General features: G+C 36.1%; 1 protein-coding gene across 7 annotated transcripts in view; it reads right to left on the bottom strand.

Annotated features, from left to right (window-relative positions):
• PCCA (propionyl-CoA carboxylase subunit alpha) overlaps positions 1 to 24,493 on the bottom strand; it is a 626,991-nt gene that overhangs the window by 358,329 nt on the left and 244,169 nt on the right. For all 7 annotated transcript variants that reach the window (XM_077158591.1, XM_077158589.1, XM_077158590.1 and 4 more), the window contains 2 exons: positions 19,105 to 19,207; positions 17,400 to 17,494 (listed from right to left, as the gene is read on the bottom strand). In XM_077158591.1, the coding sequence (XP_077014706.1) occupies positions 17,400 to 17,494; positions 19,105 to 19,207 (198 nt within the window). The remainder of the gene's footprint in view (positions 1 to 17,399; positions 17,495 to 19,104; positions 19,208 to 24,493) is intronic.

Genomic DNA, 24,493 nt, shown 5'->3' with positions numbered 1-24,493 from the left:
GGCAGAGAGATTGGAATGGACAGAGCAGGGTGAGTCTGAGCAGCCATCAGCCCATGCGGGGCTGTGTAGATCCAAAGGAACAAATAGTCCCTCCAATCCAACCTACCCCAGCAGCTAACTGGGGAAACCTCCTGTGCGGTTTCACAACCAGCAGACCAGAGGCTTGCCCAGCAACCCACGATGAAAAGCAAAGCCTGCCAGGCACTGTGATAAGCTGCTATACTGGGCACTGTGATTGGCAGCCCAGTCCTGCCTGCTGGAACTGTCCTGTCCTACTGACACACACTAAACACTGTTGCACATGCCATATTGCCCAGCCAACCACAACAGCTGGGGACAGACAGGCCTAAAGGTAGGGAGTGGCAAATGCAATCAGGCAAACTCCCTATTTGTCTAATATTTTTTAAAATTTCATTTATTTATTTATTTATTTATTTATTTATTTACTTTTGTTAATTTTTTAACATATTTTTTCTTTCTCTTCTAAGGGCACCAGTCTGAGTTCATTCCCAATATAACTTATCTGGAGGTGTCTCCTTCTGGCCTACTATTGCTGAGGTATTTCTTTTTATGTTTTCTTTCTTTTTTTCTTAATTCATGGGGGGGAGGGATATGGTCAGGAGTCAAGCCTGGGTATCCTGTGTGGCATGCAGTGTTCTACCAATGAACTACCAAAGTACCTCTACCTAGCTTTTAACGGATCCTCAAATAGAACTGCACTATTTTCAGCTCTCACAGAGATGAAAGATACTACAGACCAAATAAGAAATAATAGAGAAACACGAGAGCAGATTTGAAGAAGCAGAAGGACGAATAAGTGAGTTAGAAGACAGAACAATTGAACTTGAATGCACACATAGTGGCAAGAAGGATGGCAAAAATGTAAACGGATCTCAGGGAAATGATGGACAGCAAAAGTAACACAAACAGAAGAAACACCGGTGTTCCAGAAGGAGAAGAGAAAAATAAAGGACTGAAAAGGGTAATTCAAAATATAATTAGAGAAAACTCCCCTACCTTTACAATAGACATAAATATGCAAATCAAAGAGGCCAAGCAAAAGCCAAATAAAATAAACCTACATAGGCCTCCTACAAGCCACAAGTAATCAGATGACAAATGTTGAAGAAAAAAAGAGTCCTGAAAGCAGCATGAAAAAAGTGATCTACTACATACAAGGGAAACCACCTAAACTGCCCAATAGTCACCAGGGACAAGAGAAGGCAGTGGCATGATATAGTTAAGATCCTGAAAAAGAAAGGCTTCCAACCAAGAATTCTTTCTCCAATGAAGTTGTCCTATAAAATTGAGGGAGAGGTTAAAATCCCTAAAGATAAACAAATATGGAGAAAATTAGTAAATAAGACACCTGCCCCAAAAGAAATACTAAAGGGAGTTCTGTACACTGAAAAAAATGACAGAGGCCTGGAGGAGGTCATAGAATTGAAGAATACCAGTAAGGGTAATTTAAAGGATAAAAAGAGAGAGAGGGAAAAGAATATTTAGATCTGACAAATAAAAACTAAAGGATAAGATCGTAGATTCAAGAATTTCTTTGAAAGTAATGACTTTGAATGTTTACAGACTAAACTTCACCAATTAAAAGATAGAAATTGGCAGAGTACATGAAATAAATATAATCCATCTAGATGCTGTTTACAAGAGGCATATCTTAGATCCATGGACATAAATGGATTGAAAGAGAAAGGATAGAAAAATATGTCCAATGCAAACAGTAATGACAAAAAAACAGAAAGGGCTATACTAAAATCAGAAAAAAATAGGCTGTAAATATAAAGAAGTCATAAGAGACGAAGAAGGGCACTACATATTAATAAAAGGGACAATCCACCAAAAAAATAGCAATCATAAATGTCTATATCCCAGCCAATGAATGTATAATAATACAGGTGCTACGGAAGACAGTTTGGGAGTTGCTTACAAAACTAAATATGGAGTTTGCAATACGACCCAGCAATACCACTACTCGGCAAATACACACAGAAGAGTGGTAAAAAGTGCCAGAAACAGACATTTACACACCGATGTTCATAGTATTATTGGCAATTGCCAAAAGAAGGAAACAATCCAAGTGGCCATCAACAGATGAGTAGATTAACAAAATCTGATACATACATACAATGGAATATTATGCAGAAATTTAAAACAAAATGACACCCTGAAATACAAGACAAGTTGGATGAACCTTGAGAAAATAATGCTGAGTGAAATAAGGAGACACAAAAGGACAGATAAAGTATGATTCCACGTTTCTGACCATGGTAAAGGTAAAATCAGAGGTTTCTAATACAGAATATAGGGGACCTAGACATAGACAGAAGCTAGACATGGGTGAATGGTTAATGAGGTTGAACTCAAATGTAAGGGAATAGATAGAAATGAAGGCAGTTTGCTAGTGAATCTATAAGTAATACTCCCATGTTGAATGTGAACATGACTGAAAGGGGTTATTTACACCCATGTGTCCCACTGATTAACACTACAAACACAAGTTCTTGCATGAACTACTTCAAAGGTATGATTCTTATGAAAAGAGTGATTAAGTTCAGGGTATGGGGGAAAACTACAATTGCATGCTATGGGGCATGTTGAACAGGAAAACATCAGCAGTACCACAGCAAGAGCAGGAGCAAATAATGGGGGGAAGGACAACAATTATGGGTAGGTTTAGATTTTCTATTTGGTGAGGGTGTGTTTATTGCTTATTTTCCTCGTGGGAACAATGAAATTATCTAAAATTGAGAGAGTTGAAGGACTGTTGACTTTGGACATTATACATGATACCTAATGAATGTAAGTGGCTGAAGGATGCACTGACTGAGAGGTAGAACATTAAACAATGGTGTATACATATGATGAAATATTTTGCTGCTACAAAAAAAGGAACAAAGTTCTGTGCCACATAATACTGTGAATGAACCGATGGGACACTGGGTGAGGCAAAATAAGGCACAAACAGAAGAACAATTACTGTATGTTCTCCTTTAGAAAAATCTCATAAGAAAACACGGGCCTAGATTGAGTTCTCACACCAGCCACATTTAGTCCAGAGTAGCAATTATTATTTTTGGATTTTGAGAGGCTATTTTATGTATCTGTAACCTGGTATTTAGATGTAAGAACAAAGCCAATCAGGCCGGGATTAATCAAAACACAGGAGTAAGGAAGACATCGTCTATACTTTAGAACCTCATCTACTCTTTGAGACCAAAGAAAGAAAGGTTTATTTTGTCCAGAGCATAAATTTTCTGTAGCACATAAACTAACCCAACCTGTCTGGACAGCTCATTGAAGAAATCCAAACTCAGGGGGCCCAGAATAAGAATAAGGGCCTTTAAACCCGTACAGTTTAATGTAATGCCTAGATAAATGCTAGAATATATTAAGCAGATAAGAAAGCATTGGCAAAGTCTCCAGTTAAAAGTCAGGAGAAAAATTATAGAAATATTAAACTTTACAACTGGGGAAACCCTCGATACTGTATGAATCATTAGGGACACCCAAATGAATAGGCCAAACCCATGTTCTTGAGGCTTGATCTTGTGAAGTTTATGTATGTAGCAGAGAAGCTTACCCTTCTATAGAAATGCCTAAGATGTCTCTTTGAAGAACCTCTTTTGTTGCTCAGAGGTGGCCTCTCTCTCTCTCTCTCTCTAAGCCCACATCTGCCAGTGAAATCATTGCCGTCATTCCTACATGGGACCTGACATCCAGGAGTGAAAGTCTCCCTGGTGGCGTGGAAGATGCCTCCCAGGGATGAGCCTGGCCCTCACACAATGGGATAAACAATGCCATCCTGACCAAAAGGGAGAAAGATGTGTAACAAATAAGGTATTAGTGACAGAGAGTTCAAATAGGGTCAAGAGGCTACTCTGGAGATCACTCTTATGCAAGCTGCACTTCGACACTGCTACCTATCATAGCTTGCCAAACCCCAACCAAAACCATGCCTGCCAACCCTAAAGAACACCTATGGCAATATGTAAGAGTCTACAAATGTTTTATGCACTAGAGTAACTTTCCAGTAACCTACAACCTCTACAGGAGTCCATGGACCGGATAAGTCCTGAAATCTATAGGGCATAGCCTCTCAAGAACATCAGCTAGTTCCAACTCCCTACCACATATTACTGATAGCCTGTTCCAACATGAAAAAGTTAGAAGGGCACATCCTAAATACCCCTAAAGACTGGGAAAGAAAGGTGATGGAGTTATACAGAAGAGGTAGGGTTGAACAAATGAGAATGATTGCTAAATCATAATATTGATATTTCTTTTAGTCTTCAGTACCTTAGAGCACTAGAAGTAAAAGCCCAAAATTGTGGAATTGCAACCCATAAGAAACGCTGAAATCTCTTCTATAACTAATCGTAGCGCTGTGCTTTGAAATGTATTGTTTCCTTGTACATATATTATTTTTCACATAAAAAGAAAAAAAGCCAATTGTGATGATAAAAAAAGGCATTCCAATGTTCTGGAGCTGGTAGAAGGAAATTTGAGATGATGGAATGGTAGCACATGACAAACTCTGGGATCTGTCCTGAAGCTACTTGTTGAAGAGTGCTTTGAAAACTGTTGCTTTTTTCTTCGTTTTGTAAATCTGTTATATTCTACATTTTAAAAAGTTATTTAAAAAATACAGGTGTGGGGGTGGGCCACAGAGGCTCAGCAGGCAGAGCTCTCGCCTGCCATGCCAGAGAGCCGGGTTCGATTCCTGGTGCCTGCCCATGCAAAAAAAAAAATACAGGAGAGGGAGGTCTGGAGGAGGACAGAGAATCGAAGAGTGCCAGTAAGGATAATATAAAGGATAAAAAGAGAAAGAGGGAAATCATACCATTCTACATATGCAATCAGTAATTCTTAACATCATCACATAGATGCATGATCATCATTTCTTAGTACATTTGCATCGGTTTAGAAGAACTAGCAACACAACAGAAAAAGATATAGAATGTTAATATAGAGAAAAGAAATAAAGGTAATAATAATAGTAAAAAAAAAAGAGAGAAAGAGGGAAAAGAACATACAGATCTGACAAATAACATCAAAAGGATAAGGTAGTTGATTCAGGAAATACCTTTACAGTAATAGCTTTGAATGTTAATGGACTAAACTTATCAATTAAAAGATACACATTGGAAGAATGGATTCAGAAATATAATCCAGTTATACACTACTTACAGGAGACTGATCTTAGACACAAGGATACAAATAGATTGAAAGTTAAAGGATGGAAAAAGATGTTCCAAGCAAGCTGTAACCAAAATAAAGCAGAAGTAGCTATACTAACATTAGACAAAATAGACTTTAAAGACACCATAAGAGACAATGGACACTATATATTAGTAAAAAGGACAATTAACCAAAAAGAAACAACAACCATAAATGGCTATGCTCCTAATCAAGGAGTTCCAAAGTACATGAGACAGACATAGGCAAAACTGAAGGGAGCAATAGATGTTTCAACAATAATAGAAGGAGACTTCAAAACACCACTATCCTGTATAGACAGAACAACCAGAGAGAGAATAAAAAAAGATATAGAGAACCTAAATAATTTGATGAATGAATGAGATCTAACACACATGTATAGGTCATTACACCTCAAAACACCAGGATATACATTCTTCTCCAGTGCTCATGGAACATTCTCCAGGATACATCATATGCTGAGGCACAAAACAAGTCTTTATAAATTTAAAATTTATAAAAATCATTCACAGCATTTTGTCTGATAACAATGGAGTGAAGCTGGAAATCAATAATTGCCTGTATTATACCTGTATTAAAACAGAAGAAAGAATAAAATTTGAGGACTTAACTGATCATCTGGAAGAACTTGAGAAAGAAAACTAACTCCAAATCAAATACAAGAAGAGAATCAACAGGGACAAAAGCAAAGTTTGAATGGGAGAATAAAAGATCAAAAAGAATCAATAAAACCAAAGTTGGTTTCTCAAGAAAATCAATGGGCCACTAGCAAGGTTGACAAACAAAGAGAGAGGATACAAATAAACAAAAGCAGAAATGAGAGGGGGATCATTCCCACAGAACCTGAAGAAATTTTTTAAAAATTTAAAAAACACCATAAAAGGATACTATGAACAACTATACACCAACAAACTAGACAACTTAGAGGATATGGACGGATTCCTGGAAACATACAAACAAGCTAAACTGACTCAAGGAGAAGTAGAAGATCTCAATAAACTAATCACAAGTAAAGGGATTCACAGTCATCAAAAATCTTCCTACAAAGAAAAGCCCAGGGCCAGACGGCTTCAAAGAAGACTTTTATCAAACATTCCAAAAAGAACTAACACCAACAAATTCCAAAAAATTGAGGAAAAAGGAACACTATCTAATTCATTTTATAAAGGTAACATCACTTTAATACCAAATTCGAGTAAACATGCTACAAGAAAGGAAAACTACAGACCAATCTCCTCAATGAACATGGATGCAAAAATTCTCTATAAAATATTAGCAAATCAAATCCAACAGAACATTTAAAAAATTACAAACCATGACCAACTGGGGTAGATACTAGGAATGCAAGGATAGCTCAATGCAAGAAAATCAAGTAATATAAAACAGCACATTAACAAATCAAAAGGGGAAAATCATGTGATCATCTCAATTGATGCTGAAAAAGCATTCAACAAAATTCAATATCCTTCCCTGACAAAAACACTTCAAAAGGTAAGAATCAAAGGTAACTTCTTCAGCATGATAAAAGACATATATGAAAAGCCCATAGCCAGCATCGTACTCAATGGTGAGAGGTTAAAAGCTATTCCCCTAAGACTGGGAACGAGACAAGGATGCCCTCTGTCACCAATATTATTCAACATTGGACTAGAATGTTGAGACAGCAATCAGGCAGGGAAAAGAAATAAGAGGTATCCACATTGCAAAGGAAGAAGTAAAACTTTCATTATTTGCAGATGATATACTATATTTGGAAATTCTGAGAAATCTACAACAAAATTATTTGCACTAAAATAAATTCAGCAAGGTGGTAGTTTATAAAATAAATGTGCAAAACTCAATAATGTTTCTATTTACAAGAAATGACCTAACTGAGGAGTCAATTAAGGAAAAAGTTCCATTTAAAATAGCAACTAAAAGAATCAAATGTCTAGGAATGAATTTAATTAGGGATGTAAAGGACTTAAACACAGAGAACTATGTAACATTGTTAAAAGAAATCAAAGAAGACAGAAAGATAGTCCATGATCCTGGATAGGAAGGTTAAATGTAGTTAAGATGTCAGTTTTACCCAAATTGATCTACAGATTCAATGCAGTACAATCAAAATTCCAACAACCTATCTTGAAGACATGGAAAAACTAGTCACCAAATTCATCTGGAAAGGAAGAGACTCTGAAGAGTGAAAAGCACCCTAAAAAAGAAAGAAGTGGGAGGTTAACAGTCTCCAATTTGAAAAGTTACTATAAAGCCACAGGATCAACAGCACAAAGACAGAAGTATTGACAAATGAAATCGAATTGAGAGTGTAGAAACAGACCACCAAATCTATGGTCAACTGATTTATGACAAGGCCCCCAAATCCACTGAGTGGGACAAAATAGTCTTTTTAATAAATGGGAGAACTGGATATCAATAGCCAGAAGAATTACCTTACACCCCATGCAAAAATTAACTCAAATTGGATCAAACACCTAAATATAAGAACCAGCACAATAAAGCTCCTAGAAGAAAATGTAGTGAAGCATCTTCAAGACCTAGTAATAGGAGATAGCTTCATAAACTTTACATCCAAAGCACAAGCATCAAAAGAAAAAATAGATAAATGCGAACTCCTCAAAATCAAATGCTTTCGTGCTTAGAAGACTTTGTCAAAAAGGTGAAGAGGCAGCTCAATTTAATGGGAGAAAATATTTGGAAATCACACATTGGATAAAGGTTGGATATCCTATAAAGAAACCATACAACTCAACAACAAAAGAACAAGTAACCTAATTATAAAGTGGGCTAAAGATATGAATAGACGTTTTTCTTAAAAGCAAATACAGATGGCAAAAAAAGTACATGAAGAAAAACTTGTTCTCATTAGCTATAAGGAAAATGCACATCAAGACTACAATATAGATACCACCTCACACCTATAAGAATGGTTACTATTAAACAAAAAGGAAACTACAAATGTTGGAGAGGATGTGCAGAAACTGGGACACTTATGCACTGTTGGTGGGAATGTACAGAGGTACAATCACTATGGAAGACAGTCTTTTGGTGGTTCCTCAGGAAACTAAATAATGAGTTGTCCTATGACCCGGCAATACCACGCTTCAGTTTATAACCACAAGAGCTGAAAGGAGTGACACAAACAGATATTTACACACTGACTTTCATAGCAGCACTATTAACAATTAAAAGATGGAAATAATCCAAGTACCCATCAACAGAAGAGTGGATTAACAAAATGTGGTATATACATACAATGTATTATTATTCAGCAGTAGCAGTAAGAGGAGATGACTTCCCGAAGCACAAGATGGATAAGACTTGAGAACATAATACTGAATGAAATAAGCCAGAAACAAAAGGACAGATAGTGTGTGATCCACTTTTATGACCATGGTAAAGTTAAAATCAGAGGCTTATAGTATAGAATACAGGGAACCTAGAGAAACACAGAAGATTGAGGTGGGTGAATAGTGTGCTAATGAGGTTGAACTTAATTGTAAAGGAATGGAAAGAAGTGAAGGCAGTTCACCAGTGGATCGATAAGCAATATTACCATACTAAAGGTAAACATGATTGAAATCAGTTGTACAGACTCACGTGTCCCACCAATTAACGTTACAAATACAAGTAAGTTCTTGCATGAAGTACTGCAAAGGTATAAATTTTGTACAAAGAGTGTATAATCTGGGAGTATAGGAGGAAAATTGCTATTGTATGCTATGGGCTATATTTAAAGAAAAACATCAGTAGTACCATAGCAACCTAAGGGGTACATAATGGCAGGTGGGACAAGAGTTAGGGGGAGGTTTGTTTTCTGTTTGGTGAGGGTGTGTTTATTAGCTATCATTCTCTTGGGAACAATGAAATTATCTAAAATTGAGAGTGCTGATGGACTGTTGACTTTGGACATTATGCATGAAGCCCCATACATAGAGGTAGCTGAAAGAGGCACTGACTGAGAAGGAGATTGGTGAACAATGGTGTAAACATATGATTGAACATGGTGCTGCTACAAAAAAGGAATGAAGTTGGGAGACATGCAATGATGTAAATGAACCTATGGGATATTTGGGAGGCAAAATAAGCCAGAAATAAAAGAGTAAATATTACATGGTTTCCTTTAGAAAATACTTATAAGAAAACTGGGGCCTAGATTCTAAGTTCTCATATCAGTCACATTTAGTCCAGAGTGGTAATTGTTATTTCTGGATTTTGAGGGGCTGTTTTCTATATCTATAACCTGGTATTTAGAAATAAGAATGAAGCTGATCATATCCGGAGTAAGGTAATTCAGAATACAGGGGTAAGAAAGACTGATTATATTTTAGAACTTCACCTACTCTCTGAGACCAAAAGAAGAAAATTTTATTATGTCCAGAACCTAAGTTTTCTTAGCATATAATCTAACACAACTTGTCTGGACAGATCATTTAAACAATCCAAACACAGGGATCCCAGAATAAGAATAAGGACCTTTAATCCTGTATAGCTTAATGCCTGGATACGTCCCAGTGTATTTTAAGCAGATAAACAAAAAGTATTGGCAAAGTTACTTGAGGAATGGGACAAAAATTACGGATCTATTAAACCTCACCACCGGGAAAACCCCAGATACTGAGCCAAGCATTAGGGATATCCAAATCAATAGGACAAGCCCTTGATCTTGAGGCTTGTTCTTCTGAAGTTTATGTATGTAGTGGAGAAGCTTAGCTTACCTATAGGTAATCCTATGAGAGTCACCTCCAGAGGACCTCTTTTGTTTCTCAGATGTGGCCTCTCTCACTCTAAGCCCAATCTGAATGTGAAATCACTGCACTTCCCCTTACGTGGGGCATGACATCCAGGGGTGAAAGTCTCCCTGGTGGCACAGGAGATGACCCCCAGAGATGAGCCTGGCCCTGGCACCAATAATGCCATCCTGACCAAACGGGGAAAAGAAGTATAACAAATAAGGTATCAGTGGCAGAGAGAGTTCAAAGAGAGTTGAAAAGCTACACTGGAGATCACTCTTACACATACTTCAGTCACATATCTCTTCCTATCATTACCTGCCAACCCCCAACCAAAACCACGCCTGCCAATCCTAAAGAATACCTAGGGCAATATATAAGATTCTACATAGGTTTCATGTACTAGGGTAACTCTCCCAAACGTACAACCTCCCGATGGGTCCCTGGACCAGATAAGTCCTGAAACCTAGAGTGCCCAACCTCTCCTTCTTCAGCTAGTTCCATCTCCCTACCTCATATTATTGACAGTCTCTTCCAACATGAAAAAGTTAGAATGGCCATAGCCCAAACACCCCTAAAGAGAGGGATAGAAAGATCAAAGGTGATGGTCGAATCATATAGAGAAGGTAAGGTTTAACAAATGAGTATAATTGCTGACTCATTACATTGATATTTCTTTTAGTCTCCAGTATCTTTGGACAGCTAGAAACAAAACCCTAAAATGGTGGAACTGTAACCCATACCAAACTCTAAAACCTGTTCTACATGTAATTGTTGTGCTGTACTTTGAAATTTATTGCTTTTTTGCATATTTGTGATTTTTCACAAAATAGAAAAAAAAATTCTTTTAGCCTCCAGTGTTTTAGAGCAGGTAGAAGGAAAAATCTGAAATAGTGGAATGTTAACTCATAACAAACTCTGAAATCTGTTCTCTATCTACTTGTTGAAATGTACTTTGAAAACAATTGCTTTTTCTTTGTTTTCTTTGTATATATGCTATATTTAACAATAAAAAATATTTAAAAAAAAACTGAAACTGATTCAGTTGGGACTAAGGTAAATCAGAATATAAGGCAAAGGTGATGGTATATGTACCCTAGAGATTCACCTACTCTACGAGATAAAAGGCAGAAAGATGTGTTGCCTCTAGAACCTAAATTTTCAGTTACACCCTATCTAATTAACCTGTCTGCAGAGCTCAATTTAAACAATCCAAACAAACACACAGAGACCAGACTAGGAACAAGATCTTGTAATTTTGTATAGCTTAATGTAATACCTGGAGACATCCCAGACTATGATGGGTTGGTAACCAAAATGTATTGGTAGAGTTCTTTGAGCGACTCAAAAAACATGGAAATATTTAAATTTTCCCAGTTGGGAAACCCCTGGTACACTGCCCATTAGGGACGCCCAAGAAAATAGGTCATGCCCTTAACTGTGATGCTTGCCCTTACTAAACTCATTTCTACAGCAGAGAAGCTTAGACTACCTATAATTATGCATAGGAGTTGCTTCCAGGAAACGTCTTTGGTTGCTTAGATGTGGCCTCTCTGTAGGCCCAACTCAGCAAGGAAAATTATTCCCTTCTTCTATATATGGAACATGACATCCCAGGGTGAAAGTCTCCCCGACAAAGTGGGACATGACTCCCAGGTTGAGCCCAGCCCTGGCACTGAAGGATCACCAATACCTTCCATACTAAAAACGGAAAAGAAATGTAATAAAATAAGGAATCAGTGGCTACTAGAGTTCAAATGGCATCAAGAGGCTATTCTGGAGGCTACACTTATACAAGCTTCAGCTAGATACTGGTAATTGCCATGGTTTGCCATACCCCAGTAGACATCATTCCTTTTAACCCTAAAGAACACCTAACACTCTGAAACTCTATAAAAGTTTCATGTACTAAGTTTACTTTCCTAAAACCTGTAACCTCCAGAGGATTACTAGGCCAGATACATTCAGAAGCCCAGAGGGGTTTCCAAAACATATCAACTAATTCCATCCCCCATCTTATATTGTTGACAGCCCTTTTCTTAAAAAGTTAGAATGGGCATACCCCAAAGACCCTTATAGTTTGGGAGGATCAAAGGAGGAGGAGTTATAACAAAGAAGAAATGATTTTACAAACAAGTTTGACTACTGAATCATTACAATGATATTTCTTTTAGCTTCCAGTGTTCTGGAGCAGCTAGAAGGAAAAAACTGAAAATGTGGAATGGTAACCCGTACCAAACTTTGTTGGGGACCAGAGGCTAACCTAAGATAGCGATTGAGCCAACATGGCCACCCCGGCTAATGCAATGGCATCTATATAGTACAACAAGGTTCTTCACGGAAATAGGTTCCCGCCGGGACCTTCCCGCCTGCGCGAACTCCCCACCAATTATCTAACCAGCCCTTCCCGCCGGTGCGAACTCCCTCCCATCATAATGCCCCACATACCCTACTCCCTCCCCAAGCCGGTATATATACACCCGGCTTGCTTAATAAAATTTGCAGCTTGATCAGAATCCTGTCTTGCTGTCCTTCTTGCGTCTCTCTGTCCCATAGCCATTCTTCCCTCAGCAGGTGGCGGACCCCGTTGACTGTCCTGCGGGTCAGGACAAAACTTAAAAATCTACTCTGGAATTATTTGTTAAAATATAGTTGAAAAAATATTGATTTTTTTTGTATATGTGTTATATTTCACAATATAAAATGTTCAAAAAGGAGTTGAATAGATAAATGTAATAAATAAATCAATGGTACACACAGCATAGATGAATCTCAAAATAATTATGCTGAGTGAAAAAAAAAAGCATATGTGGTATATGGTTCCATGCATATCAAACTTTAGAAAATGCAAAATAATCTATAGTGACCAAAACAGTACAGTGGTTGCTTGGTGATGGAAGTAGATACGGGGAGGGATTACCAAGAGGTACAAGGAAAAAAAATTTTTGGGGGGGTGTTTGATGGGTTAATTGTTATTGATGGTTTCGCATACATATGTCAAAAGTTATCAAATTATATATGTTAAGCATTTGAGGTTTATTATATATCAATTATATTTTCCTAAGGCAGGTAAATTTGTTAAAAACATTATGAAGCAAAGTAAGTAAGGAAGCAAAAAAAACAAAAACAAAAAACAAAAACCATGATGGATTAAAGGAACACTAATCCTTTTATTATTATTCCTCACAGTTCTGGGGCTGACTGACTTTAACTAGTTTGGGATCTCTCATGCAGTTGCAATCAGATGATGTCTTGAGTTGGAACAGCAGGAGACTTGAGGAACTGGGCCTGGCATGCCAGCTCACCTGCTATGTAGTATCAGGGCCCGTTCAGGTAATTATCCAGATGGGCTGGTCTGAGCTTCCTCATTTTATGATGGCAGGTTTCACAAGCAGGTATCCAAAGGGGGAAAAAAACCATAAGAAACAGAAGTTGCCTTTTCTTTTTCTGAAACTCCCTCACTGTTACTTTTGCTGTAGTCATCTCTTCATCAAGGGGAAAGAGGACGTAGATCCACTTCCCAAAGGGAAGAAAGTCAAATAATTTTAGGGCTGTATTTTAAAACCACTACAATATACACTTTAGATAACATAATTTACATTCTTTCCAAACAAAAAAAAAGTCATCACCCCAAAAGTTCCATCTGTCTACTCTCTTAGCATTAACGTCAAGCTCAGAGACTAGGATCTGGATATCTAAATAAGGTCTAGGGACAGATAAGGATCCCCGGATGCAGTTTCTTCTATACAGCTCCTTATATATGATTTCTCTTGATCAAATATCCTGTCAACTAAAGGAAAACAAGTTATCTGTTCCCCAAGCATCCAACATACAAATACTTGGAAAGACAAATGATAACCATTATAGAAACTCCAGTTACTGAAAAGGGGGGAAACAAAAGGCACAGTGATCAGCGGGACACAGCAATTTGGAAAACAAGTTAGGCTCTCGTTGCTTTCATCAATTCCTTCGGACTCAGTCTACATCCTAGAAATGATTCTCTTCTACGTTTTGGCACTGCCCTTTGGAGTATTAATTCTACCCTCTGAATTATCCTTTCTTTTCTGTAAAATGTTGTCTGTCTTTGCAGCTAAGTAGCGTTTTTGGCCTTGTGCCTGACTGTCGATGCTTGTAGAAGACCTCTTTTCATTTTGTATTGTCTCTGTCTCTTTTAGTTCAAACCGGTAATATGTCCATCAGAACACTCACCTTAAAAACTTTTATACATTTTCTATCTTATATGGGTTCATGTCACTAGAGAAAGTTACAATCTCTAATCTTTTTAAGATAAGTCATTCTTACCTTGGGTTCCTTGTGAAGCTACTGCAATTCATCACCTTCCAGATTTTTAGAAGCATGACTATTTAATGGATGGTACCTGCAAAGTATACCCTTAATAGCCAATGATGGCCTTTTCTCTTTCTGAAAGCTTTCATAAAGTTCTATGTTAGATCTTTTTGAAATCTCAAAGAATATTACAGTCCCATCCAGAGGCCATTTTTAAAATTTGGGAATCTTTTGCCATCAGTAGAAGTCAGGAATGAGAACAATTTTTATTTTCAAATTAAGTCTTAGTTCCTGATGTTTCCCTGAAATTTTGTTCAAAAAGTGAACTTAGCTCATTTCTCTATTCTCACATTTTAACGTGGCTCTAAGGGGAACAATTTCAACACAATATATGGATACTTCCTTAAGATAAATCACCAAGTTAAATCGCACTACTTCCTATTTAATAATAATTCATGGTGTTCCCAAACTTTCTGCCACTATAGAACAAGGCTTCCCAACAGCATCTTCTTTTTCCTTAAAGCTCTCAATAATGGCATTCTCAAGGCTCTTCAGATTTCTAACAATCTCCTCTAGGCCCGTTACGCTTGCACTATCACTTATCCTAGCTGTCCAGTACCAAAGCCACTGCCACATATTTTGGGACTCTTATTTCATAACATTCCACTCCCAGTACCAAAATCTTTCTAGTTATCTATTTTTGCTTAAAAGAAGATGTGTGTATGTATGTAATAACTAATTCCAAAACTTAGTGACTTAAAATAACAATTAGTTCATTACTTTCTCTCACAATTATGGGGATTAACTGGGCTCAAATAGATGGTTCTCTTTCATGCTCTTTCATGCAGTTGCAGTCAGACAATGAATGGAGCTGGAGTAGTGGAACACTGAAGCAGCTCAAAGGTGGACAGGCATCTCTATACTTCTCTTTTCATGCAGTCTCAGGGAGTTTCCACGTGGGCTATACCTGCCTTATTACAGCAGGATGGCTGGACTTTAATAAGCAAAAGAGTCCCAAGATAAAGGAATTGCAAATCGTCAGTTCCATAAAGCCTGGGCCCAAACACTGGCCCAGCATCACTTCCACATTTCCTATTGGCAAAGCAGTCATTAGTATAAGAATCAAGATGTGTGGATGCAGATATCTCTTACCTCATCAATAAGAAATGCGTCAAAGGATTGGGAGCATGTTTATTATCACTTCACCATACCACAACAAAAATTCAATCAGATTCATACTCACTGCTTTAGTTTGTTAATGCTCCCTGAATGCAATATACCAGAAATGGAATGGCTTTTAGAAAAAGGATTTATCAATTAACAAGTTTATAGTTCTAAGGCATCCAGGGAAAGATATTTTAACTCAAGGAAGGCCGATGTCTATCAAAAGGGAAGACACAGGGCTGGCATTTGCTGGTCCTTGTTCCTGATTCCACTGCTTACAGCTTCTGAAGCCAGTGGTTTCCTCTTCAAATATCTGAGGGCATTCACTTAGCTCCTCCAGGACACAACTCTGGGTTCTGGCTTGTTTAGCAACTCATGGGAAGGCACATAGCCATGTCTGCTGGGCTCTGCATCTGCACTCTCTGTTGGCACTCCAAGCATCTCCAAATGTTTCCATCTCTGTCAGCTCTGGAACAACTGTTTTCCAAGAGTCTGAGCTTCCTCCAAAACGTTTCCCCTTTTAAAAGACTTCAGTAAACTAATCAAGACCCATTTGAATGGGCGGAATGACAACCCCATTTAATCAAAAGGCCACACTCACAACTGGTGTGTCAAATTGTCACAGAAACAATCCAAAATTTTCACCCCACAGTACTGACTTAGGATTAAAAGAAATATGGTTGCCCCCACAAGATTAAATCAGGAAAAAGGACATGACTTTTCTGGGGTACATAACAGCTTCAAACTGGAACACCCACCTTTTTCAGAAAATACACACACCTCATATCTAGGCATGCTGACTGTGATGATTAAAGCTACATGTGCCTCATTTTTTAAATCTCAACCTACCATCAAAGCAGAAATGGAGCTCTAAGAAACTGCTACAGCAAATACAGGAAAAAATGGCCTGGAGAAATACCCAATGTGGCTGTGATAAATCAAGGAATTCCCAAGAACCATGCCCCAGAAGCCCTTTGGGGCATAAGTTCTGAAATTCAGGTTAAATTTTATGAAACTTTCCCCAATATTAAAGTCTAGAAGGCATGGATCCCAGAAATTCTATATTCCTAAAACATCAGTATGGTTATACTACTTCTAAACAATGGTAGAAGTCACAGCTGGTTATCTATTCAACTTTTTTCTTTCCAATAAACACCAATTTATTTTTCAAGTATCCTCTCACTTTCATAAAGCTTGTTACTTCAAAGGGGGGTAGGCCCCAGCCTGTGGGAGATAAATTATGACTGGTCCACGCCAGCATTTTTCAAAGAGGGTACTGTTGCAATTGGGGGGGGGGAGAGGTCATTGTTTCTTTTAATTTTGCTAGACTTTTAGCATCCTTGGCTCCAATCCAAGAATGCCATGATAAAAACAAAAATGGAGACAACTAGTCCAAATTAATCTTATAGTGTAATTCTCACTTCTATTAACTAGTTAGGAATGAGCATGGGATACATTTCTGGTAATGATACGTAAGAGAAATTCAAATCTTCTGTGAGACTTCTGTAAAAGGCTTTTTTCACTGATTTAAAAAAAAAGATATGAGAAGGAATAATCTCTCTTCTTCCAACAGAATTTTGTTTGTCAGGATATAATGTGCAGGTCTGCCTGCCATTATGATGTTAGCCAAAACACCAAGAATGGCAATGTTGATATATGGATAAAATAAGGGTCTTTGAAGATAGTTCTAAACTAAGAAATTGGTCAGTCCTTTGAGCTGCCCTAACTCAAGAATTCTCGTTATGTTGTATAAAAGTTTGACACTTAAATCCATTAAGATGGAGTTTTCTATTACTAACAACTCAAAGCCCTCAATTAACAAAAGCCTCAGTTACTAGAATACTGTGGAAGATCAAGTGGAAAATTCTTAAATATAAAAATGCACACTACTAGAGTCTACAATGAACCTTAAAGCAATTTTAGCTTATAAAAAGGAAAACATACAAAAGCAGATTATATATGTTCACTGGGGGAGATTCTCACCTTGGTGCTTCCTCCACCACCTTTTGATTTCTTCTCTGAATTGAGCACTCTCTTTCATTAAGCCACAAAGCATTTCCATATTTATCACCTAAAACCTGAAAGAGTAATACCATTTGAAAAAAACAAAAGAAACATATAGCCATACCCACAAATATGTTTTCCATTTAACATTTTCCCTTGCAAAAACATCTCAGATTTTTAAAACTCAAACCTCATATGTACATATGTACCTCTCAAAACATTAATTTTGCTTGATGCTAATAGAGGAAAACGTTATATTTGGAATCCCAAAATACAAGAAAACATTAAAAACATCTGAGGGAAATACTCTCATATCATACTTGTTTAACAACCATCCAAATCTAGGTAGACCCCTATATTTAATTTAACATTAAAAGGTTAAAATGGGCATAGTCCAAATACCCAAAAAGAATAGGAGAAAGATTTTTTTTAAAAAAAGACCATCAACAGAATAATGGATAAACTGTGGGTTATTCAAATACTACAACACAAGAGAACAATATTTAAAAGTTACTGAAATACAAACCACATGGAAAAATTTCTAAAATTAAGTTTAAGAACAGGGATTACTTTGAGTGGCCAGGAAAGAGGATGGCCTAGAAAAAGGTATGAATGACTCTTTTGGGATAATGGAGACATTCAATACCTAGATTTGGATGGTTGTTAAACAAGTGTGTGTGTGTATGACAATTTCATTGAGCTTAAGATTTGTGGAGTTCACTTTATATATGTGATGTCTTGATTTAGAAAATCTAAAAACCAATCAACCAAACAACAAACAAAAGCAAAACCTGCTACTCTCAGAAAGAAATGCATTATTCTTTAAAAATCTCCATTGGAAAATTTGAAGACGTACACATAAATAATATCCATGCAAATTGATAAGTGAAATTAAAGAACAAACTGAGAATCTTGCACTTTGTTATTTCATGGTTCCATGAGAAAGAAAATGTTCAGCAAATAATCTTTAATTTAGTTTTCTGGTTCTCTATCCAGACCAAATTAAGAAAATATATACTTCAAATTCAAATATTTCTAAGTTCATATTTCAATTTTAAATAGCTAAATATTAATTCGTAATCATAACATATACAACTAGAATCGAGGCATTTCTAAGAGGAAACAGGAAACTTCAGTAGACAAGTCCTCTTTTTCCATATTTTACTTCAGAAAACCCATTTTTTTGCTTTGCCAAAATCTGCACACCCACAGCAACAACTGTACTACAGCCTTCCCTGAATAAAACAGATGTTTTACTATTTTCCATACTATCATCTCTAAAAGGAATACCTATCACAATGAGGTACTCAAACATCTGATGAACTGAAATGTCACATGAGTTCAGGTCAGACACTTTTCTTTAGAAGTACTAGACAGGGTCTCAAAAATTTTTTAGGCAGACTATATTTTCCTGGCCAGATATCTCGGGACTGTTTCATTTTGGAGCTGTTTCTTTATATCATTTCCCATCCAGACAAATATCATGACACTCTAACAAGATATGACACTCTAACAAGAAGTACACCAAATTCCAAAGGCAGAAAATTCTTCATTTTGTACTTATTCAAACATACCAGAACAATTCACAACCATTCTCAATGGAAGAAAGCCTACGTTTCTGATAGGAATAAGTGATGCTATTTTAAAGACATAATAATGAGAAAGCATTTTAAAATGTACCAACCTGGATTTCTATATGACGAGGGTTATCAATAAATTTTTCTATTAATAGTCTATCATCACCAAAACTGGAAGCTGCTTCCTGAGATGAAAATCTAAAGCCATCCCTAAAAAGAAAAAAGAAGAGTCAGATCAACAAAATAAGTACAGCCTTCATTATAAAAGAAAACAAAATCAATTAAAAATATTTATTTTGGCTTTTCTTCTGAACAGAGCAGAAAAATATTCACTTAATGTACAGATAACTAAATTAACCTTGGTTCAATGGCAGCCCTTCCACGCCTTAGCTTTGTGGCCTTGGGTGAGCTGTTTAACTCCTCTGATACTAGATTTTCTACATATAAAACATGAATAGTGGTACTTATTTCACCAAATGTTAAATATATTTTCAGTCAAGCATAAAAGCATATGATTAGTTCTATTGTATCAACCATATTAATTTTAACTGCTATATCTAATTAATATAATTAAAATTAGTCTGCAATCCTGATATTGATTTCACTACTGAAAAATATTAAAATGTATAACCATTTTACTCAGAATTCAGAAGATGCAAACAAAAAAATAAAGGTCTAGCCAACTATACAACTAGAACAGAATTATCGCAAATTTACTCCTTAAGATTTCAACATACAATAAGGCAATTCTCAGAAACATTTCTTGATATTTTAAATATCCTCTAAACGCCATTATCTCCTACACAACCACATAGCCCAAAATAATTTTATCTACTTTTAAAGTGTTCAAAATTAATAATCAAAAAGGAGAAGTACAATTTTTAAAATAAAAACAAGGATTTAATCATTGCTTTATGCAGGATTTTATTTCTAAACTATAATAATTTAAATCATTGTTATTAAAATATGCTTACTGTGCTGGTTTGAAACTATCATGTACCCCAGAAAAGCCTTTTTCTTCTAATCCTGTTTCAAAATTATAGGCTGGGACCTTTTGATTAGGTTGTTTCACAGAGATGTGACACACCCAACTGTGGGTATGACATTAGATTAGATGGAGATGTGACTCTGCCCATTTAAGTTGGGTCTTAAAAGAGCCAATTAGGGAAACATTGAGAAGAAAGCTTAGACGCAGACATTTGGAAATGAATGCAGAAACCCCAGGAGATGCTAGAAGCTGAGAGCCAACAGAAGCTAGACTAGAACACCAGAGTCCACCAGAGTCACAGTGTGCCTTTCCATTAGATGCTAAGATAAGAGATGAAATCCAGAGTTTTGCCCCAGAGCAGCTAAGTCAGACCCTACAGACACTTAAGAGAGGAAGTCACTGGAATCAGAACCTGAAAGCAATAGAAACAGGAACGAGGACCAGCAGATGCCAGCCACGTATCTTTCCATGTGACAGATATTGCCCTTTCTTTGGAGTCAAGGTATCTTTCTCTGGATACCTTAGTTTGGAAATTTTTATGGCCTTAAAGCTGCTAACTTGTAACTTAAAATATTTTTAAGTTTGAAAGTATCATCAATGTACTCTGAAGTTCTTGGAAAATTGTACTGAGAACAACATCATTTGTCAAATTCAGTTATGAATTCATTTAACAAATACTTAACGATCACCAAAATAAGTATCCAGTACACAGGTAGTTGCTAGAAATACAAAATAAAAATACAAACTGCCTTCACAGTGCCTAAAGCTTACTTCAGGCATTCAAAAATGAAAACATGATCATTTAATTCATTCATGCTATAAAATTTCATTTAAATGTGGATAGGGAAAGGAAAGTCAGAGATTATGATAAGAATGTTGGAAAACATTTTCAACAATCTTCATGATTCTCATTTATTATATGATAACCATAAAAACTAATAAATACTCTTCTTCTAAACATTTTTCAGATGTTCTAAAGATTCCAATATGAGTCACACATGCTGTCTCATTGGAAAAGTTGAGAACGATGTTAAAAGAAGAAGACACTTCTTAGGATAAAAGAGTAAAGAGATTGTAGGCTACTAAATTTTCATTTATATCCAATAATACTGAAATATTGTGGACTATACAAAAAAAATGTCTTCTTCAAGAAAGGATTAAGTTGTAATTATTTCAAGTAAACATCAGACATAGATCAACTTTGAAATGGGGACATTGTTTCATTAAATCAAATAATGTCAAATCTTTGTGGATCTCAACAAAATTTAGAGATATTTATTTATCAAATTAGGGAGAGTAATTTTTAGATAGTGAATTACTTTTTTATGTTATGTACGCATACTAATTATAGGAATATATTTTGAAACAGTATACCATTCACCAGCCAAGGATAAACTATTTATCAAAGTATATTCAATATATCAATGGGTATAATGACTTCTAAAAACAATGACACTAAATTGAAATCCATAGATCAACAGCAGTGCAGCAAATCTCGCTGGCACGTGTAGTCTTCACCATAAAATAATGTTACTAACAGTTGCCGCGGAGAAATAACTAATGAAAAATCTGAGATCATAAAAAGAATACTGAAAAATAAATTCTAAGACTTTTCACTAAATTGGTACATAGCATGCAAGAGGGGAAAATGAGAAAAATACTAAAACATTTTAAAATACATATCTCCTAGGGAACCATTACATTGTAGTGAATATTTTTATGGAACTATTCTTTCTTACAAAGAGACCATAACAGAGAATATAACATATCAAAACTTATGGGATCTGGCAAAGGCAGGGCTGAGAGGGAAATTTATTGCACTAAATTTATGACACTACATGCCTATAATAAAAAACAAGAACAAACAAAACAATGATTTAACTGTTTACCTAGAAAATTTAGAGAAAAAAACAGCAAACCAAGCTTAAAAAAATGACAGAAATAACAAAGATTACAGGAGAAATAAACAAACTGGAAAACACACACAAAAAAAACAATAGAATCAACAAAACTAAAAGTTGGTTCTATGGGAAAAATCAATAAAATTGATGGACCCCTAGCTAGACTAACAAAGAAAAATACAGAGAGGACACAATTAAACAAAATCAAAATGAAAGAGGGGGCATTACCATGGATCCTGAAGAAATCTAAAATATCTTAAGAGAGTATTATAAACAGTATTATGCCAATGAATTAGAAAACTTAGATGAAATGGACAGATTCCTAGAAACACGTGAACAACCGACAATGACTTAAGAAATGGAAAATTTCAACAAACCAATTACAAGTAAAGAGATTCAATCAGTAACCAAAAATCTTCCCACAAAGAAAAACCCAGGACCATGGCTTCAAGGGGAATTCTACCAAACAGTCCAAAAAGAACTAACCACAATCCTGCTCAAATTTTTCCAAAAAATCGAGGAAAAAGGAACAGTAACTAACTAATTTTATGAAGCTAATATCACTCTTATAGCAAAACCTGATAAAGATACTACAAGAAAGGAAAACTACCGACTGATCTCCCTAATGAACACAGATGTAAAAATTCTTAACAAAATACTATCAAATTGAATCCAATGACATATTAAAAGAGTTATACATCATGACCAAGTGGGTTTTATACCAGGAAGGCAATGGTGGCTCAACACAAGAAAATCAACCAATATAATACAGCACAATAACAAGTCTAAAGAGAAAAATCATGTGATCATATTAGTTGATTCTAAAAGAGCATGCAACAAAATCCAGCATCCTTTCCTAATAAAAACATATTAAAAGATAGGAACGGAAGGAAACTTCTCAATATCATAAAGGGCATATACAAAAAATCCATAGCCAGCATCATACTTAATGGTGAGAGACTGAAAGCATTCCCCTTAACATTGGGAATGAGATAAGGACACCCACTGTCAGCACTATTATTCAACATTGTACAAGAAATCCTAGCTGGTGCAATTAGACAGGAGAAATAAATAAAAGGCATTTAAACAGGAAAGGAAGAAGTAAAACTTTCATTATTTGCAGCTGACATGATCCTATATTTAGAATACCCTAAGACATCTATGGTAAAGCTACCTGAGCTAATAAATAAATTCAGCTAAGAGGCAGGTTACAAGATTAATGTACAAAAATCAGTAATGTTTCTATACACAAGCACTATAGGAAACAATTAAGGCAACAATTCCATTCAAAATAGCAACCAAGAAAGTAAAAAGACAGCCTACACAATGGGAGACAATATTTGGAAACAACGTATCAGATAAGGGTCTAGTTTCCAGAATATATAAAAGATTGTTCAACTCAACAACAAAAAGACAACCCATATACGAAATATGAAAAAGACAAGAACAGACACTACTCAGAAGAGGAAATACAAATGGCTAAAACGCACATGAAAAGATGCTCAACTTCCCTGGCAATTAGGAAAATGCAAATCAAAACCACAATGAGATATTTCATATCCACCAGAATGGCCATTATCAATAAAACAAAAAATGACAAGTGCTAGAGATGATGCAGAGAAAGAAACACACTCATCCACTGAGGGTGGGAATGTAAAATGGTACAACTGCTGTGGTAGGCAGTTTGGTGGTTCCTCAGGAAGTAAGTATAGAATTGTCATATGATCTAGCAATACCATTGCTATCATTGTATCTATTCAGAGGATATGAGGGCAAGGACACAAAAAGACATTTGCACACCAATATTTACAGTGGAATTATTTACAATTACTAAGAGATGGAAAAAACCCAAATGTCCATCAACAGACATGGCTAAACAAGCTGTGGTACATACATACAACGGAATATTACACAGCTGTAAAACAGAATAAAGTCATGAAGCATGTAACAACATGGATGGACCTTGAAGACATTATGCTGAGTGATATTAGCCAGAAACAAAAGGACAAATACTGTACGGTGTCACTGATATGAACTAACATTAATGAATGAACTTGGAGAATTCCAGTTAAGAACAGAAGTCATCAAGAGCTAGAAATAGGGTAGACATCAGGTAATTGGAGCTGAAGGGATACAGATTGTACAACAGGATTGATTGTAAAAATTCAGAAATGGATAGCACAATATTACCTGATTGTAGCACAATAATGTAAGTACACTGAATGAAGCTGTACGTGAGAATGATAGAGGGAGGAGAGCTGGGGGCACATATGAAACCAGATGGAAAGATAGACGATAAAGACTAAGATGGTATAACCTAGGAATGCCTACACTGCACAATGATAAGTGACTAAATGGAAAAATGAAAAAAATGTTTTTGCTTGAGGAAGAACAAGGGAATGTCAATATTGCAGGGTGTTGAAAATAGACGGTCATTCATATTTTAAAACTTCAACTTCTGTGTGAGACTAAAGCAAGAAATGTTTATTTGGTACAAAATTGATATTTTAACTAGTGCATTTCCTAATATAACTTATATGGACAGGTTAATTGAACTTACCATAAGTACATGGAACCTTGAACAGGCCGTGAGATTTTGTAGTTTGT

This window comes from Tamandua tetradactyla, chromosome 4, assembly GCF_023851605.1.
Source record: "Tamandua tetradactyla isolate mTamTet1 chromosome 4, mTamTet1.pri, whole genome shotgun sequence".
NCBI lineage: Eukaryota > Metazoa > Chordata > Mammalia > Pilosa > Myrmecophagidae > Tamandua > Tamandua tetradactyla.
The sequence above is the reverse complement of the archived record's forward strand: the minus strand, read 5'-3'. Positions and strand labels throughout refer to the sequence as shown.